This window comes from Ctenopharyngodon idella, chromosome 3 (assembly GCF_019924925.1).
Source record: "Ctenopharyngodon idella isolate HZGC_01 chromosome 3, HZGC01, whole genome shotgun sequence".
NCBI lineage: Eukaryota > Metazoa > Chordata > Actinopteri > Cypriniformes > Xenocyprididae > Ctenopharyngodon > Ctenopharyngodon idella.
The window spans coordinates 43434113-43453797 of record NC_067222.1 but is presented as its reverse complement, the minus strand read 5'-3'; the positions used below and the strand labels follow the sequence as shown (position 1 = coordinate 43453797).

General features: G+C 37.3%; 1 protein-coding gene across 2 annotated transcripts; it reads right to left on the bottom strand.

Annotated features, from left to right (window-relative positions):
* Positions 1-3146: 3146 nt before the first annotated feature.
* On the bottom strand, positions 3147-19480 carry si:ch73-364h19.1 (uncharacterized). Of its 2 annotated transcripts, XM_051886199.1 has the most exons (5): positions 18701-19480; positions 17327-17436; positions 9743-9841; positions 9285-9455; positions 3147-4314 (listed from the first exon to the last, which is right to left on the bottom strand). In XM_051886199.1, the coding sequence occupies exons 1-5, from the start codon at positions 18774-18776 to the stop codon at positions 4135-4137; spliced, it is 636 nt and encodes a 211-aa protein (XP_051742159.1). In that variant the 5' UTR covers positions 18777-19480; the 3' UTR covers positions 3147-4134. The 2 variants fall into 2 exon arrangements, with proteins under 2 accessions (XP_051742159.1, XP_051742160.1); XM_051886200.1 differs by lacking the exon at positions 9285-9455 and having other exon boundaries at positions 18701-18940.
* Between the last annotated feature and the right edge of the window lie 205 nt (positions 19481-19685).

The window sequence follows — 19685 nt, the reverse complement described above, 5'->3', positions numbered from 1 at the left end:
TGATATTACGCAGCGTCTCTCACAAATGTCTCCATGATTGCAAGGCACGCTCCCTGTGCAAACAGGGGGTCTCATTGCGCCTGCTGCACCCATGGTACGGCAGCAAAGTTCCTTGATTATTACGCCGGAATGAGAATATAGTTCCTAGTCATATCACTGCATCTTTAGGCCTACTGTACAAATATTGTATTACAAACAAGAGCTAAAAACCTAACAAAATTAAAAAAAAAAAAAAAAAAAGCTTAAATTTTAGTATATTTTCACTTAGTAGGCCTAGTCTTTTTATCTTTCATGTTTGATTGACGTGATCTTGGCAAGCGCTGCTTCTCGCAAGGTTTTTTTTTTTTTTTTTTTAAATCTACTCACCAGCACGCATGCAGTGTGTAAATAAAACAGTTGCTTAAATGAAATGATAGTAGCCTAGTCCTCAGCCACACCCCCGTGCTAATGGTACAGCCCACGTTGCAAATTAAAAGACAAAAAAAAATGGAAAAATAGAAAATAGGTTAGATTTCCTATATTCAAATGATTGTTTCTAAAGTCATAATTTAGCAAAATTGATGAAGTACATGAAAAAAATAAATAAAAATGAAAGTCTGGTTTCAATTTTTCATTTTTGCATTTGCATTTGTATGGTCTAAATATGAATTGTGAAGCGTTACACGGACCATACAATATATTTTATTTGTGTATTGATGATTTTCTTTTTAATAGTCAACTTAGGCTATTTTGGATCATCAGTCATGCTGCGTAAACACCGTCTGTCACAGACACGAATTGTATTTTTAATTTCACCAAGCTGATTGCACTAAAAACCCCCGCAGTCATCGTGTTTTCAGTCATCATATCCAATTACATCCAATCATAGCGCGATGGAGACATTGCCTCCTCTCACGTGACTTTCCCCCATTCATTATCAATTACCCCCCACAAAACCCACCGCACGCAGGGGGTCTGATGGTTTTCTATGAGAGCAAAGGGAGGCATGACTCCTGCTGTTACTTCACCTGCGGGTGTCACTGTTGGGCAGTGTTCCTTAAGAAATACGAGTGACAATTGCACTCTTTTTAATGTCATAATTTGTAATATTTGTGTTGTTTTATATGTAATATGGATTATTTTCTCATCCAATTTTTCTTGAGGAGGCACTGCCTCCCTTGCCTCCTCAGAGGAAACGCCCCTGCCGTGAGGCCACGGGAGAGGATTTATAAATGGAAGTGAAGCGACACAACTGACGCTGCTAGGCCATGTGATAATGACAACATGTTGAATGTATGTCTGGATTACATTAACATTCATACTATATAGAACGTACTTTTCGTGAAGTTGTGAAGTAATTACTCAGCAAACATGCTCTTTTAGGGTCCTGTGTGGGGCCATTGCGGGCAGCCCACTGTGGCCCCACGTACCACTGTGAAAATTATTTATTCAAAATAAGTACCTACTCAAGGGAGTATGCGATTTTGGATGCAGCCAAGGACTAATTCACCCAAACCAAGCATATTTAATAATGACAAGAAAACTAATTTCTTGCTAGAAACGAAATGACAGTTGGAAAAAATTATATATATATATATATATATATATATATATATATATATATACTATTACATTAATTTATTATATTAATATTATTTAATCTGCAAGTACAATTTATATATCATATATATAGGCCTACTTAAGTTTTAACACTTTTTCACAAGAGATTGCATGTTAATTTTAAGATAAATCATTAGTTCATTACTGAAATAAAGGACAACAAATTCACATTTGTTCTTGTGTTCAGTGTGCAATGACAGTGTCAAAATCAAGAAAGGTGAGGATGTAATCAAGCACTTTCCACTTCTATTCCAGACTCTGTTTTAATAGGAGCCCTAATGCAAAGAAAGCACACATGTTGTGTTCAAATCCCCATTAAGAGCTCGTTCTGTATGATTAACGTCACTCATTTGAAGAGCTATTTTACGGGATCGGTGACCTGAGGTCTAATAAAGCATCTGACAGTGTCTTCATCTGATTGACATGTGTCAGTCACTCTGTATTGTGTCTCTGCAGATGCATGCCCCAGCTGTGCTGCCTAATGGACTGAAGACAAGCCTCTGTTGTGTCTCTCATTAGGACATCACTGAAGACAATAGAGACACTATAGGAGCTGAAGAGTTACGCTTTAAACCGCTTTCAGGCATTCAGAGCTCATTTGGTCACAGGTAGCTAAAGGAATAAGGAATCCTCTGTTGTTAGGGTTGGTAAAGTTGCTACTTCCTAAAATGACCACTAGAAGACACTATTTCACTAAAATGCTTCAGTATGCAGCAGAAGACTAGTGGTCCATGGGCAATATCATGATGTATAAATACTTTCATTAAAAAACACTTTTGATCAGTTTAATGCATCCTTGCTGAATTAAAGTATTAATTTCTTTCAAATGAAATCTTACGGCCACTAAACTTTTAAATGGTAGGCTACATTCAGTTTTATGGACATCTGAACCTCATGTGGGTTAATTATTAAGTGAATGTCGAAGCCTGGGCTGTTTAACACTCATAATTTCTTAAATCTTGTGCTCTAAAGACAATATTTGCCACTTAGCTTTTGAAAGATGCAAATGTGTGTCGAGAGGAAAATAAGGACGCTTGAGACCTAAACTTGTTACACATGAAACACCTTGAAGTCATTTGAATTTTGTTTGTGAATGCAAATGTGTGATGCAAATGTGGGGGCAGAAAACAGCAGAAAACTTTTTATGTGTTTTGGCCATTTATTTTCATGTGTTTTGGGAACCTGAAAACACAAACTTTTGAAAACGGGTTTCAAAGTGCAAGTTTTAGAAAACAATACCTTTATTGTCTCTGTGTAAACTACAAAATGTGAATTTGTGAAAATGGTAATGTCATGCGCATGTGTATTACGTGTTGAGTCTATAGGCGTGCGGTGTTTCTTTACAAAGTGACACTGCCACCTACTGGCCCGGCATGAATACTACAGCGATTTTAGTCGTTTTCACAAATCCGTGTGAATGGTGATCATTTTGACAACGTTGTTGTCTGTATATGGAAAAAAGTTTTTAGTACACCGTTGTCGTGTAAACGTACCCCAAGTGTGACCTTATCCTGAACATACTAAAGAAACAGTTCTAAGTCTTGCAATACTTTTACAAACTTGCAATACTTTCTCTGTATTTGCCATCTTTATTCACAGTGAAAACAAATGAGCACATTTATACATGGTAAATCAGCAAACAGAATTTCAACAAGGTGTCATTTAGTTGGGAACATATATTTACAAAGGAAAAAAATGACACCAGTTTGGTTAAAAACTGAATCAAAACTAATTTCCATTCTCTCTGCCTAAAATAATGATACAATCTGTTCTACCTAAATAAGCTAATTTTGCAAAAAGAACATATATCTCATATAAAAGCACATATGATGATGAAGCAGTAATAAAAGAAAAGCAAAAACAAGAAATCTTCCCTGTAATGTCCAAAACATGGCTTCACATGTCCCTTTTTAAGCATAAACGTTCAGTACAGTACATCAGTTGCTACTTTGGTTTGAGATGAACCGGCCATCTCTGAGAAAAATTTGAAAATAAATGAAAATAGGAAAATAGACTTTATTTACTTTCTTAATAAATGTCCCTATAGTGGTATTGTGAACAATTCTTATTCCAAAAGAAGCATTTGTTTTTATAATCAAAATGAAATAAGATTTTCCACTATTGTGTATATATATATATATATATATATATATATATATATATATATATATATATATATATATATCAATCATGGAATGTCATGTAACTTTTAAATTTGTAGGCTTGGAAAAGTCATGGAAATATCTGTGTCAGTATAACAGAGACAGAACTTAAATTCTAGCATATTCTTGTTCTCCTCTCCTTTTTTTCCAGTAGTAATGCATTATCTTTCTCCTCTCGTAGTGTGCTAGTGCAAGTTATTGCATAGGTCAAGTCATATGGTATTTTGGTGTCTTTTGCAAGCACAGCAGATTCACGCACACGTCTGCTACAGTGCCGGGTGAACGATCAGCTGTCAGGGCCTCGATAGCTCAACAGCTGTTCATTTCCCGCCGAGGATGATGGACTGCATTCTTCCCTTTGCGTGAGTGTGCTTTAATGGACAATGTCATTGGGATCTTGTGAGTCTGTGATGTGAGGTAGAGCTTCATAAGCAGGTAAATCTGTGCCAGGCTCAGAGACCGTAATCGGATGCTCCTCGGGTGCCAGGATGTCAAATGGAACGTCAATGGACTGGACGGACTGACGAATGCTTTCCTCATATGTGGGAGGCGGCTGTGGTAAAAACAGAGATAAAGCTTGGCGTAAACCACATGTGTGACACAAGATAAATGCCTGTGAAGCACTTCTTCAAAAGAGATTCTGCTTATCTCACACATTTTGTAGTGAATAAAGAAGTACAAAAAAAGTACAAAACTTGGAAGGTGCTTCAAATAAACCAAAAGAAAACCCAGAGAAAAATTTCATAGACTTCAGGTCCATGTACACTGAACGATAACTTTAACAATAAATCTTTAATAATCATTATAATTTTGCGAGAATAGGGAAGTCCAAACAACAGCGATAACGATAATGGCAGAGTAACAAAATTGTCGGAATCTCTTTCAGAATGATTTTTACAGTTGATGAGTGATAAAAACATTGACAGCCAATCAGAATCCATCCTGCTTTAAAGAGTTGCACCAGTGGACGCTAACATCGGCCCTGTCCCAAATGGCTTTATGTGCACTTGCAATGGCCGGCGCGTGTGGGTGTCCTTAGGGTGCACCATCGATACGCACTTATGCCAAGACCGCAAGCTCCGCACACTTCTACCCGACGGTCAAAGGCCCTGTGCCAAATGACACCCTAAACATGAGTCCACACTTTCGTGACGTAATGCCGCCTTGGCTCTTAGGAATAAGTCTGCTGCAGAGCTTGCACCAGTGAAAGTGATATGTGAAGGCCAAGTATGGTAACACATACTCAGAATTTGTCCTCTGCATTTTACCCATCCAAGTTAGTGCACACACATTAGGAGTGATGAACACACACACACACTGCAAACTGTGGACACACACAGACCCAGAGCAGTGGGCAGCCATTTTTGTTGTGGCGCCCCGGGAGCAAATGGGGGTTTTGGTGCCTTGCTCAAGGGCACCTCAGTCATTTCCTGCCAGTATTGAGACTCTAACCCGCAACCTTCGGACACTCTCTAACCATTAGGCCACGATGTGGTCTCCCCGTCGGGGAATTGAACCCCGGTCTTCCGCTTGACAGGTGGTGATACTGTCCTCTATACTAAAGAGGAGGGTTCAGCAAAAGTGAGCATTGAGGACTCGGAGGAAGATTGTGAATGCTTAAGGCCGGAACACACCAAGCCGACGCCGATGAACTAGTGGCGACGAAAGCAGACTGCGGGGTTGGCTCACGTCGGCAGCGTCTGGGTCCAAAGTTGCCCTGACACACCAAACCGACGCTCGACACCCGACGGCCAAGTAGCACGTCCGTTCTGCGCCTGCGCAAGATGAAATGCCTTTCCGTACCAGCAGGTGGCAGTAGCTGAACAGCCAATCAGAATGATCAGATGGCCCGACGGACCGACGAGCTCTGATGCCGATTCGACATGTTGACATGCTGAAAAAAGCCAACGAGGACCAACTTCAGCCGACGGTGTAGAACACACTGAGAAAACTTAGTTGGCCGACGAACAAAAACTGCCCGATGGCCGACTGTCGGCTTGGTGTGTTCCGGGCTTTAGGGTTCCATTTGGGACAAAGCCATTCTATTTATTCTAAGCTTGCACTTCAGTTACATTCTGTGAACTCTATCTGTGTCTGAAAAATGAAAAACGCTGCCTCCGCAGGTGGCATACAGAGGTACAAAGGCAACAAGGCATGACCGAATCCAGTGATAGTGTCACATCCTGTCTACTGAGACAGCTTTATCTGATCGATTTTTGAAGGCAGCATAGATATATCATTCAATGCCTATGTTATCCCACAATCCTGTGCGTTCCAGTTCCAGTCCAGTTGAGCTAAAAAATAAATATGGCGTCTGAAAGCTGCAGTATAAACACGCAAACAGAACAACCATATATACGATGAGAACAGACCAAAATTAACTAAAACTGAGGGCTATATATAGACAAGACAAAACCCTACGGATTAAATGAGGTAATTGATTAAACACAGGTGTGACACATGAGGGTAGATAAAATGCTACAGCAACAGAAGAACAGAAACCAAAGAAACTGAACTGAACAGTGCAAAACTAACAGGATATCAACCCAAACAATGAACAACAATGGCAACAAACAGGGTAATCGAGCAAGCAGGAAAACTAGAACAAAGGAAACATGAACAGAAACACAAAACAGACAGGCCTGACAAGAAATAATGCAGACTGTCAGCTTCAACAGAAGCAAATACCATCGATTAATAACCTCGTAGCTCACAGTATGGCTCTCTTTAAAGGTTCATGAGATATTGTTAAGAATCAATTTCCCTATGAAGAAAATGAATGAGTTTTTACTTCGAGAACCCGACTGTTGCACTCAGATTGATGCTGCTTAGCAGGTTAGTACATTCCCAAAAGATAAAGACCTTTACACTATGCTAATTCATAATACGGTGCTTAACATTTATTTAAACAAATTCATTTTATCTGTCTCTCCTTCACTATCTCTTTATCAAGTTTAATCTTTAAGCTCCAAGCCTTCCCTTTAGCCTCCTAAAAAAACAGACAAAACTGTGGCCTTTAGATGGAGAACAAGCTCACTTAGCTCAGTAATATGGTTAATAGGTGAGAGACGCCCCTCGTGAGTGAACGATCCACCCATTGAGTGAAGGAGAGGACAGACGGACAATGAGCCGCTCTCCCCGCCAATGTTTACCTTTCAAGACAGGCCGCTTTATTAAGTTTGATGTGCATTAATTCCCATTAGTGTGTGTACTCATGTGTTTCCTGGCACAAAGTCAACATCAAAGGGCCTTGAAATGCTGACAGCATGCATGCGTCATGGGAACAGTGCAGGTGAGGGGTACTCGGCCTGTCTATGCGGCAGTGAATGGCCATTTCTCAGATATATGATAATGTTACGGAGCAGAAAATTGAGGGTCATTCATATTGAAAACCTATTGTTTGTTTTTATTCAGTTAGACTGCACCTGCCATAGATAACCAAGCTTATACTGCAGCCACACACTGCTAATAGACAAAACTGTTATAGCTGGCCTTCAATAAAGCAACTTCTGTAAGCACTGGGTAGTTGCCAAACTTTTTTTTTTTTTTTTTTTTTTTTGACATTATCAAAACTTTGTTCAAATGTATATCTGTACACATTTGTAAAAGTGTATTTTTAGGTGCTGTGACAACTAACTAATTAACTTTGATTTCCCGAGTTTATTTCAAAGGTCCTGTGGTCCAATTTTTAAAAGCCCAAATTTTCCATTTAGTCTGTCTAATTAATTAATTTTCACAAGGGATCCACAAGGCTCAATAGTACAATTGTACATAATTGTTCACATTTTAAAGTAAAATGTAAATTCGTGATGAACAGTCATATCTGTGTAACACTCAGTTTTGGTTGTTGTCATGGCGACTCATTGTTTGATTGATTTGAACCACCTGCTCCTTGTTTAGCTCTTTAGTTACTCGGTGTATATAAGCCCTCAGTTTGAGTCATTCTTGGTTCGTTCTCATTTATTTTTAGTTGGTTGTGTTTCTCATGCGTGTTTATTGTTTTGGTTTATTGTTAAATAAAGTAACTGATGCGTATAGATCCTGCCTCAGCCACTCATTGCTGCAACAGACTGTGAACATTTGAAAAAATATATATAGGCTTTTTTAATTAATATATGATTATGGGCAAAAATCTGTTTGTTACTATCCAGCCAAATTATAAAAATGTAACTTTTGCTTTTATTATCTTTAAATAAAAATGCTTTGCTTTTTACTTTGAGGATAGTAATGGTATGTCATGTCAACTGGTCATTTGTAGGTGAATTTTAGTGTTGAGGAAAGTTACTTTTAAAAGTAATGCGTTTGCATATTGCATTACTCACTAAAAAAGTAACTATTTGGATTACTTTTCGTGGAAAGTAATAGGTAACATTACCTTTGCATTACTTTTTCTCACCTGGGCTGGGATTGCTTTTTTTTTTTTTAAACAAACAAAGGTTCTATTTTTGCACTGTAAACCCTAACGCTCAAAATAATGAATTGGTTTGAGTAGGACAAACTCAAATTAAACAAATTATTTCAATCAAATGAACTTTTATGAGTATTTAGAACTTTCTTTTTCTTTTGAGCTCCTGAAAGCTACACATTTTAAGTCATCTGAATTCATTCATTGTTTTGAGTTTTATGAACTTGTTTCTTTTAATTTAGACAAACTTAAATTTAACTGAAACTGGGCTGGGATTTCCCAGCATGCTTTGCCATGGCACTTGAAAGGGAGAGTAAATGCTAAAATTAAGTGTTATTTAATGTTGTTTTTGTGTGTGTGTGTGCAAGATTAATGCTAAGTGGGAGATTTAGTATAGTGTTTAATGCTTTGCCATCCCAATTTAGAAGAGTTTCTGTTATGATGGGTTTTTTGAGGGGTTACCATCATGGTGGAGCATGAGCTTGGTTTGAGAACAGATATATGTTAAATGTTCTCTATTGCCATGCTCATTCAGCAATTGCTATGCTATGCTAATGTTATCAAAGCACTGTGTTACCAATTAGCATTTGCTAAATTAGCTAGTTATAACAAGCTAAATTTCCACAACTAAAAATATTTAAGTTGAGATTACATGATAATTTTAAGTTAAATGTTTGAATTAACTTACTCAAATATTTCAAGTTAAGAGCAATTAAAATGTGTAAGTACAAAATTGAAATCTGTCAGTTCTGCTTACTTAAACTTTGAATTTCTCAACTTAAAAGCATCGATGTAACTTATTACCTCATTTTTTTTTTTTTTTTAGTTTTGCCAACTTATTTGGGTTTACAGTGTGGCAAATGTAAAGGCCAAAAGTGAAATGAATAAGCCTCAGGCTGAAGGAAATGCAAATTCACGCCTGTACAGTAGATACAAATGGGAAGCAAAGTAACTTGCCTTACTTATTTGAAAAAGTAACTCAAGTGTTTTGTTGTAAATTTAAAAGTAATGCGCTACTTTACTAGTTACTTGAAAAAAGTAATCTGATTACTTAGCCCAGGGTACTTATAATGCGTTACCCCAACACTGAATATGATTACTATGGCTAAATGAGTCACCTCCGTCACAATAGGTCCGCCTATGCCGAAGCGGTCGGCTATCATCATATGGATCTGCCGTTGTCTGTCTTTCTTGCGCACACTCTCGTACGAGGGCAGACGAGGAAGAGGAGGCTCCAGTGAGGACAGGTAGTAGCTGCTGGGCACACCGATGAGGAACAAAGAGCCTGACTGACAGCCACAAGCAGAAACAACATATAAACAGATGATATGTGACCTATCAAATGAAGAACTGAAAGTAATGACGACAAACATTCACCCTAATGTTGTTCCAAACCTGTATTCATTTCTGTCGTCTGTACAAGAGAATACATACAAGAAAAAGTGAATATCTTTCCATTCAGGAAAAGTATTTTGGTGCTATTGGTCATACAGGTTTATAACAACATGAAGGTGAGGAAATGATTGCAGAGTTGTCATTCTGTGTGGAAGGATGCGGGTTCTTTCATAGCGCTTACCTGTGCATTGACGTTATCATGACCCGTGTCGTGTGTTTGCTCAACATCAGATGAAGCAACTAGAGTCTGTCTGCTGTTGTAGTACTGAGGAGGAGCTTCCTGTTCAACCAAAAAATGACAAACCTCTGTTAATATGACATTTCAGACATCATCAATGCTTATTCGGTCACCACTGTTCAAAAGTGTGAATGAAAATAAGCTTAATTTACTTAATGTAAAATACCTTTTCTTGTAAATTTGGGTCAAAACATGATACAGACAAGTTCTTGACGCAGTTCATGAGATTCACCCTTATGTATAAGAAGTATAAACGGTCTTTATTTTGCAATAATAAATGGCTGACTGTACCAAAAAGTGCACTTTATAATAATGTCAAAATAAAAGCTTTAAAGTACATTTTAAATCATATTTTAGTTATTTACTACATGCTAAAGCAGTGTAACATACTAAAGTACTTGATAATAATTTGAACTGTAGAGTGTTATTCAACATGACATTTAAAGTTATATTTTAATCTATTTGTATTTAAAGGCAAAGTCACCACCGTTCAAAAGTTTGAGTGAGATTTTATTTTTTATGTTTTTATGTTCTCTTCTGCTCACCAAGTCTGCATTTATTTGATCAAAAACAAAGACAGTAATATGGTGAAATATTATCACAATTTCAAAGAACTGTTTTCTATGTGAATATATTAAAATGTTATTTATTCCTGTGATCAAAACTGAATTTTCAGCATCATTACTCCAGTCTTTAGTGTCACATGATCCTTCAGAAATCACTCTAATATGATGATTTGAAGCTCAAGATTATTAGCAATGTTGAAAACAGTTGTGCTGCTTCATATTTTTAGCTTCATTGTCCTTTCCAGAGCTCAACCACCAGCATAATTACAATGTTTTCATATTGATTGCAAGTCAAACCATCACCAATCTTGATTTAAAGTCTCACACCCTGGTCTTTGTCCTCCTCAATGTCTCTTCTCCTCCTCTTCCTACTTCTGCAATGTTGGAGCCAGACCTCTGGATGGTCGTAAATTACGCCGCTAAAGAGAAGACCACCAAGCAACTTCCTCCATGGCTCCCTCCCCTCCCATCCATCGCTAGATTAGGCAGGCGGGCCCCGCGTGAGGCCGAGGAATTCCTCCAGCCCAGCCGGACACTCTGTGATTACCCCACACCTAAATAGAAGCCTTTGTGTCCCGGGACAATACAGTGTCTTACTGCGTCATCAGGGTGCTGAGTAACAAACCCCACACTGGTGTTTTAAAGGTCTGCCTCTGTTTTGCGCCCTTGTTTCTGTGGCAGGTACTACTAAACAAGCGCACTCCGTTTTACAGGCCCATATGTCACCCGGACAAGTCAGTCATTAGTGCACTAGTTGGTCAATAAGTGCAGAGAAGAGTCAGAAATTAACCAGAGATTGAGGCTAAATACAATGGCAAGAGATAGAATGCCCCCTTTTTAAAAAAAAAAATTATATCTGTTATTTACACCATTTCATATATGGGTGAATTCCACATAAAAATTTAAAGAAAAAAAATAAGAAATTATTATTTTGGACAAAGAGAATGAAACCTATTTTAAGACCTTATTTAAGATATTGTTTTCTTTACAATTACATGGGGTGATAAATTCGTACCATTACTGTATATTTTGAGTTATTCCATTATTAAGTTATTGCAGTTATTACATTATTGTTATTTCCTTACATTACTGTAATACATATTACAATACATTTTTAAAGGCAGTACAACAAATTCTACCATAAATATTTTACCAATCAAATAATGTCAAAAATATACTGGTTTCAAAAATAGGCTTCATTTACTTAATGTAAAATATCATTTAAAATGAGTAAATTTGGGTCAAAACATGATACAGACATGCTCTTAATGCGGTTCATGAGATTCACCCTTATGTAAGAAGTATAATTTTTTTTTTTTTTACTGTACCAAAAAGTGCACTTTATAATAATGTACAAAAAAAAAAATGTTTGCTTTAAAGTACATTTTAAATAATGTTTTAATAATTATTTTGACATGTTGACTAAAGCAGGGTAACATACTAAAGTACCTGATTATAACTTGAACTGTAGTGTATTATTAAATATTACATTTAAAATGAATATATTTTAATATATTTGTATTTCATAGACAGAAGAAATTATGAAATTACACATGAAGATGTATTAAGTCCTACTTAAGTAGGCAAAAAACACTCAAAAGTTCAGCTAATTGCATTTAATATAAAATTAAACTATAATACATTTTCATTTAATTGGAATTAACATGCAATTACATGTCTGAAAACATTACATTCAGTTCACACTTAAAAATATATTTCTGTTTTTAAAAGTATGCTAAAGTGTACTTTCTTTTTCACAAAGGATGGTATTTTTAAAAGACAGTCTTATATCTGATACAGATTTAATTTTATGGTAATCAGACATACTGTAGGTGTGTTTTTATTATTCCAGTTGAAGGATAAATGGACAACATGCTTTGTGTTTTTATATTGTTAGAAAAAAGTGCCATCTAAAAGGTAAAAAAATGCTCCTGTCAATCAATTCCAGTAGGCAAATATCGTCCCCTAATAGAAACCGGGTCCTAATCTGAGACACAGCTGATGCCTTGGACTCAAGGCAGGGCTCCTGACAGCTCTGACATCACTCACAGTGACGTATTTTGACCTTTCCCATCACCCCTCTCATTCGGGACTCCGAGAGACACGTTTAGTAAATGTGAGGTCAGGGGTCACCTTCCCTCGCTGGTTTTCACTCTTAACAGTCTCAGAGTCCCCCCAATAAGAGAGACGTTCTTTTGTTTGCTCCTCTGATTCAGGCAGTGTGAAAAAGCAAAAGCGTGTAAAATCAGTCCTGAAGTCGGGGGAGGACCTCTTCAGCGGTGTGCCTTTTTCAGTGCCTGACCTAAAGTAAAAGCTTTGTCTCCTGTGATCCCCCCACCAAAACACCGAACCTAACGATCAAATGGTGAAGTGGCCTCAGTAAGAGGACGTATATATGTCTCAAAATGAGTCAAGTTTCTATTGGAGAGATGATAAAAGGGTTTCACTTGCATTGGCCTGTTGTTTTGAAGAACTTCTTGCTGACAAATCCAGCATAAACCACACTGTAAAAAAGAATTGTTGACTTAAAAAAGTAATTGGTTGCCTTAAAATTTTGAGTTCATTGTAATTAAAAATTTTAGTTAATACAATGAAGGCGAAACTCAAAATATTATGTTATCTGAACCACATTAATTATTGAAGTTGATTTCACATACGAAAAAATGTTGTGATCATGAAAATAATTTTTTACAATTCAGCATAAAGGCCGGAACACACCAAGCCGACGGTCGGCCGTCGGGCAGTTTTTGTTCGTCGGCCGACTAAGTTTTCTCAGTGTGTTCCACACCATCAGCAGCAGTTGGTCCTTGTCGGCTTTTTTTTTGGCCGATTCGAAATGTTGAATCGGCGTCGGAGTTCGTCGGTCCGTCGGGCCATCTGATCATTCTGATTGGCCGTTCAGCTACTGCCACCCGCTGGTACGGAAATGCATTTCATCTTGCGCAGGCGCAGAATGACGTGCTACTTGGCCGTCGGGTATCGAGCGTCGGTTTGGTGTGTCAGGGCAACTTTGGACACAGACACTGCCAACATGAGCCAACCCCGCAGTCTGCTTTCGTCGCCACTAGTTCGTCGGCGTCGGCTTGGTGTGTTCCGGCCTTAAAACTCCATGATGGTCTAGGCTGGTTTATGCTGGTCTAGCTGGTGGACCAGCAGAGTCATGCTGTTTTCAAGCAAAGCTGAGCTGGTCTACCTCATGTACCTTATGCTGGATTTTTCAGCAGGACTTGAACCATCAAAGTCATAAAGTTTAAGAAACACGAAAAACACCACGCATTAGAGATTTACCATGTTAAAACCAGATTTCTTCTTCTTCAGTGCAAGTATGGTTTTATTTCATCCATTTAATTATCCACAAGGTGAAAATCAAAACTGACATTTCATCCGCTTAAACTCCGCCCCTTTCTTACAATCGAATGCAAACTTGCATTCAGCTGATCTGCCTTCATCCAATCAACAACCGGTGGACTAAATCAAGTCCTGCCCTTTTTTGTTTTTCAATTATCCATTTCACTCTGATGTACATCACAATACAGAAGAAAAGAACTGACGCTACTGTTTCATTGACTTTAAAGTGCGTAAACAAAGCATCTATAGACAGCAATTTACTAAAAACTGACAACTCATATGCTAAAATTTCTTTAAAGAGGCCATATTATTCACATTTTCAAAGTCTTGATTTTGATTCTGGGCTCTACTAGAATAAGTTTTCATGCTTTATTGTTCAAAAAACACATAATTTTTTTCCCATATTTGACATTGTTGCAGTTCCTCTCTTCCCAGTCTGTCAGTAAAGGCCCGTTCACACTAAGAATAATAACTATAAGATAATGATAATGATATAGTTCTAAAAATCATTCTCGATATCAAAGAGTCCACACCACAACTAACAATAACCGCACAGAGAAACAATATCATTGGAATCACTTTCAGAATAATTTTATCCAGCTGATGAATGATAAAAACATTGACAGCCAATCAGAATCCATCCTGCTGTAACAACAGACAAGCACGCACTTAGAATAAACAGAACAATATCACTTCGGGCGTGTTTGGGAAACGCCACGCCCCTTACCATAACTGCAAGTTCCATCACATTACTAACTAACTCAACCAGGTCCCGCCCCTTTATTTTGCATATGCATTGGGCGGGAATTATTTAAATGAGGAATATTGTGACATGTTTGTTCCCAGAAGAAAACTCAAGACTACAGTGGAGGCATTTCAGGGAGTTCAGAAACAGTGTTACAGAAAATTTGTAACTTTGTAATTTCCCAGACCTTTTTCATGTTCAAACAGCAACATTACGCACTAAAGATAGTTAAACATGTAAAAAAGTCCTCTTTAAGCAAAACTGTTGGCAGCTGTTTCTTGTCCACAGCCTTGAACAGAAGCACATAAAGCCTTCACTGAGGTCATGTAAACACGTTACACCCTTCTCTTTTATCAATATGTGGTCATGACTGACAAAGATACATTTTTGGCCATTACCTCAATTTCACCCACATTTAAACACCAGTGTTCTTTTGGCTTATTGGCATGCACATGTGTGACATGCATGCATGACAGGAGAATGTGAGTCTCTACAAGTTTCCCGCTGACATTTTGGAAAACTAGGGTTTTTAATGCTGTTTAACACCACACCTCATATGATTGCAGTTGAGTGCTGCAGGGATGATGTATTTCTGTAGGCCAAAACCCAGAAATGAGTTTTAGCACTTCGGTTCTCGCTCTTGAGTTTTTTGAATAGGTTTTTGTTGGAATGCCTGAAATAAGGTCTGTGGATAACACAAGCTCAAGATATTTTCATGTTTCATTCTACGATATAAAATACTTCAGTGATTTTTGTAAAGCAACTAATGCGACTACAGAGGTTGTCGAGGACATTAAACGTCACTTTCACAGCCTCGTTGTGTTTAGAATCGCGCTCTTGCAAACTATTATAACTCAAATATTCAAGCTTTACAATGGCGTTGAAGTCATGTGACCACGGTGTAGTTCGTTTATAGCCTATGTTTTACTTCTGCTGATTATATTCAGGCTCATTTGTGAAGATCCATAAACCTTTGTTGGCTTATTTTCTGCAATAATCCAAGCACCAACTCTGTGGTGATGCTTAACTTACAGTTTGGCCTACAAAAATACATCATCACTGCAGCGCTCATGAAAACTGACAACGGGAAATAACATTCAAGTCTTGTAAACGTTTGCCAGGTTATTGGTTTACATCAAAGCAGGTAAAACGTCATTTTAGTAAACTGATTTTTGGTAGTTATCAGTATTTTTGTCTGCATGTAAACATGCTCATCTCCGTCAGGTGTGTTTGATCAGGGTTGGATCTTAAATCTTGAGGAAGGCGGGTCTCCAGGAGTGGGTTTGGGCATCGCTGATTTAATGGGTTTAAATATAGTGGTCGTGGTCAATATGTGTGTACAAGTTGTGCCTCTTACTCATTTAACCTGTACCTCACGTCTATCTTCACCACAGTTTAACTTAGCAGGCATGTTTTTGCATTTCCTCTTTGTGGGAGGAAGAATGCGGAGGCAGTTTCCCTGTGTTACTAAGATAAGGTTAAAGTTCTCTCAGGGGGAACGATTAGGGCTGAAAGTGAACAGGAAAAGGAAACGCTGAGGATGAGGTACATGACTTCAGGCTAAGTGACCAGAGCACAGCAGATAAAGGTTGCACTCTCTCTGTCTAATCTAACATCTGCTCTCACGTCCCACATCCTGAGGACTGGACACGTTAAAGGAGAAAAGCTCTGACATGACCTGAGGTTTCACAGGTACGTCTTCCTGCACTTATAGAGCTCCGCTGAATTTTCAGCACGTATGTTTATTACATATTTTGCCATAGTTTTGAACTTTCAAAGCCTGTTAGACACACTTTAACATGTTTTTTAATCTATTCATATCCTAGTAATCTCACGTCTCTGCTAGACAAGTCCTCAAACTGTGCTCAAATCATGTCAGAGATTTCAATACAAATGAATTAAATTCTTCCAAGAGCAAATTAATGGAGCTCTACCAGCATTTATTGATGATAAACTTCTATTTTAATTCAAGCGTATGAGGCCAGACATCTTCACCCTGGAGCTTTACTCCTCCACTCAATTTAATATCTGATTACTGTGTAACTTTTCTAGGGCACTTGTAACCGTGATAGTCAAGGGAACGGTCACGCTGTGTTGTGCTCCTCACTAACAGAGCGGCTTGTTTAGATGCTTCACTGATCTGACTCACGTCGGCCTGGACAGTTTGTGCTCTTTGACTTGAGTTTTTGAGGCTTTCTTGCTTACGTTGCTTAAAATTGTTTTGTTTAATATCGTAGCTGACGCTAACAATACAAGCTCCTCGTGAGTTGAGTCACAGTGTTTGCCAAAGCACATGGTGAAGCTCTTGAAAGTTTAGCACAGTTAAGAAAAAGATAATATGTAATCTCTGGTTGTGTGTCAGTGTACTGAACGGTGGGAGATGTTCTTCATTCCCAAAAATATCAAACTAGGTCAGCTGTAGCTCTTTAACTACATTTGATACTTTCATTCGCCTAAACTGTCCAGCATTACTTGGTAAATGGCTTTCATGTCACATTGGAAAGGTAAATCACAAATGACATCTCATTAATATCTAAATTGTCCCTTATTGGGAGCACTGAGATGGAGATTTGAATGATTGTGCTGAAGTCTTCTGCTTCTTATAGTTTTCTAACTCAGTAATCTCACATGTCTCCTCAAATGTTTCAGAAGAAATCTCAACAATGTCTCAAACTGTGCTCAGAGAAAGTCAAGGATGTCAATATGAACATTTCCCATTAAATTGTTCCAAGACCAAACCTTATGAGCTACATTCATTTTGAAGCCTTGGTTTTGTAGGAGAAACACCTGAGGCACAGTTGATACTTAATGAAACCTAACTGAGAAGGTATAAAAAGTGTAACCTTTGATAAATGAGATTTTCCTCACCATGTCAGTACGAGATTCCTGATAAACTCTCATTTTGCAGCAGAGAGGAACCTTCCGGTACAGGATCAACAACAGCACCACGATCATGAAGAAAAACACCAGACAACAGACTGAAAAAGACAACAGACACCGTACACATCAATCAGCCTGTCACCTGTGCTTTTTCTGTTTCAACTCATCCATTAAAATGTACACATTTAGATTCGTAAAGAACATTTAGATTCAATTTATGCGACTTAAAACGTTTAAGCATAAAGCATGAGCCTTTAGATCTCGACTTTACAATATTGGCAAACATAATTTCTGCATAATAAAGTATCTTTTTCAAGGACTCATAAAGTTATTATTATTATTGTATACACACACACACACACACACACACACACATATATTAGTGCTATCAAATAGACTAATCATACACACACACATATTATACCCAAAAATTCTTCATACAGTGGACTACCATTAAAATTGATAAAAATTTGGGACCAAACATTATTCAGACACTTTGACCTGACCATGTTTTGCTTAAGTGTTTTTCTTTAATTGCTAATGCGACCTTTTTACACCACAGACTGAACAAAATTAAGCATTGCTTGGTAATTGACCTAAAACTAGAGCGAATAAACTGTGATAATGTGTGAAATGTTGAAGGTGTCTGAATACATTTTGGTCTATTTATTTTATGCTAAGTATATCACAAATACATTTTACATATTTATGTACTTAATAAAAATACCCTGCAATTGTACTTTTGTTATACTAAACTGGTATACTCAGAGTCTGGTAAAGTGGAACAACTAATTTTGTACTTAATGCACTTTAGTTAACTGGAAGTAGTGCTGAGGTCCAACTAAAGATTTTTGATTGTGCTAAAGTGGAACTTTTCCAGTACACTTTAAATATCTTGCATTTTAAGACTGATATTATACAAAGATCATACAATCCTTATTAATAGTGACATTAAAACACATTTTAGGCCTAATATTAAGAGTTCTGTGCATTAAAGAAGTACTCTAAAAAAAGTTTAATTATAATATTTGTAGTAAGTGTCAAGCTATATGTCAGTAAATATGATAATGGATTTGTAGTATACTTAGTATAAAATAAATGTATTTTAAATACATTTTGGTAAAAGTTTTTCACTAGGGGATGAAATAAGTCTGTATCTCTGTATTAAGAACATCCTTTAAGATCTTGTACTGTCATATAGGGCTCAACCATTTTTAAAATAGATAATACTACATTTAAACAAATAATTTAAACAAATAATAATATTGTAGGAAAAATGTTGCTACATCATCAGCCCAATTAAGACATTTAACATGAGTCCTTGAAAAATATTTAAAGCGATGAAATAATATTGTCACTTACATGCACCCACGACGATTGTCCGCTGGTCCGCTATGAAGCTCATGGAGGGGACAGTTGGGGACACAGTGGTGGACATCTCTGATAAATACAACTCTTCTAACAAGCGACCCAAGCTGTCTCATAGTAAGTCAGAAGAGTCCTCTTTCTTCCTTCCCAGCTTCATTTCAGAGAGTCTCCAGAACTTCAGCTGAGTGAACTGAACGTCAGTCACGACTCACATTCTGGTCCTCACGAAGCAGCGGATACATTGTTGCCATCAATGAATGGACAGAGAATCCTACTATGGTGAAGGACTGGCTCATGAATACTAATGAAGCTCGTGACTGGACGCTGCAGGAAGGTTGCTAAGCAACGGTTGCAAGGACTAATTAATATTCATTAGATAAGCCTTCTCCGTAGTAGGATTCGTTCATTTCGGGGTAATAAGGAGCATGTTAAATAGACAAAAATAAAGTTGTGAATTTGTTTACGTCCTAGCATAAATACAGAAATGAACGTTCTCTTAAAAATACAAATTATAATAATATTAATAACTCACTCTATGCCATACTCTCTAACCGTATCGCTCAAATAAACAAGCTAAAGCATTCCTTGAACATTTGGTTGTCTTGGAGATAAGCAGGACTTTGCGCTTTTATAGAGCGCCGCCTAACGTTAACATACTACTTCTGCATGTTTTTAAACTCTTACAGAGAGAGAGAGCTATTAGTAGTAGTAGTATTTGTACGTTCATTAATTCATCTTTCTTATAGGAATGTATTCATTATTAATTTTTATTTTGGAAACGACCATTTATTATAACTACATGTTGATACTTAAACATCTGATTTTAGGAATAAGATTAGAAAAAGGCCTGTATTAAAATATTTATTAAAAACTGTATATGTTAAATAATTTTTATAAGCAATCATCGTGAATTTGTAAATCGTATACTTTATTATTATATTTTCACACGAGTATAGACAGCCACATAGTCATGTCCTCT

What these genes read in the sequence shown, in the direction of transcription:
- si:ch73-364h19.1 (XM_051886199.1), bottom strand. Translation starts at nt 18,776, where the DNA reads ATGTCCACCACTGTGTCCCCAACTGTCCCCTCCATGAGCTTCATAGCG. An exon ending in GACAATCGTCGTGGGTGCAT is followed by an intron (nt 17,437 to 18,700) that starts GTAAGTGACAAT and finishes TGTCTTTTTCAG; the next exon opens with TCTGTTGTCTGGTGTTTTTC. An exon ending in GCGGACCTATTGTGACGGAG is followed by an intron (nt 4,315 to 9,284) that starts GTGACTCATTTA and finishes TTTTTACCACAG; the next exon opens with CCGCCTCCCACATATGAGGA.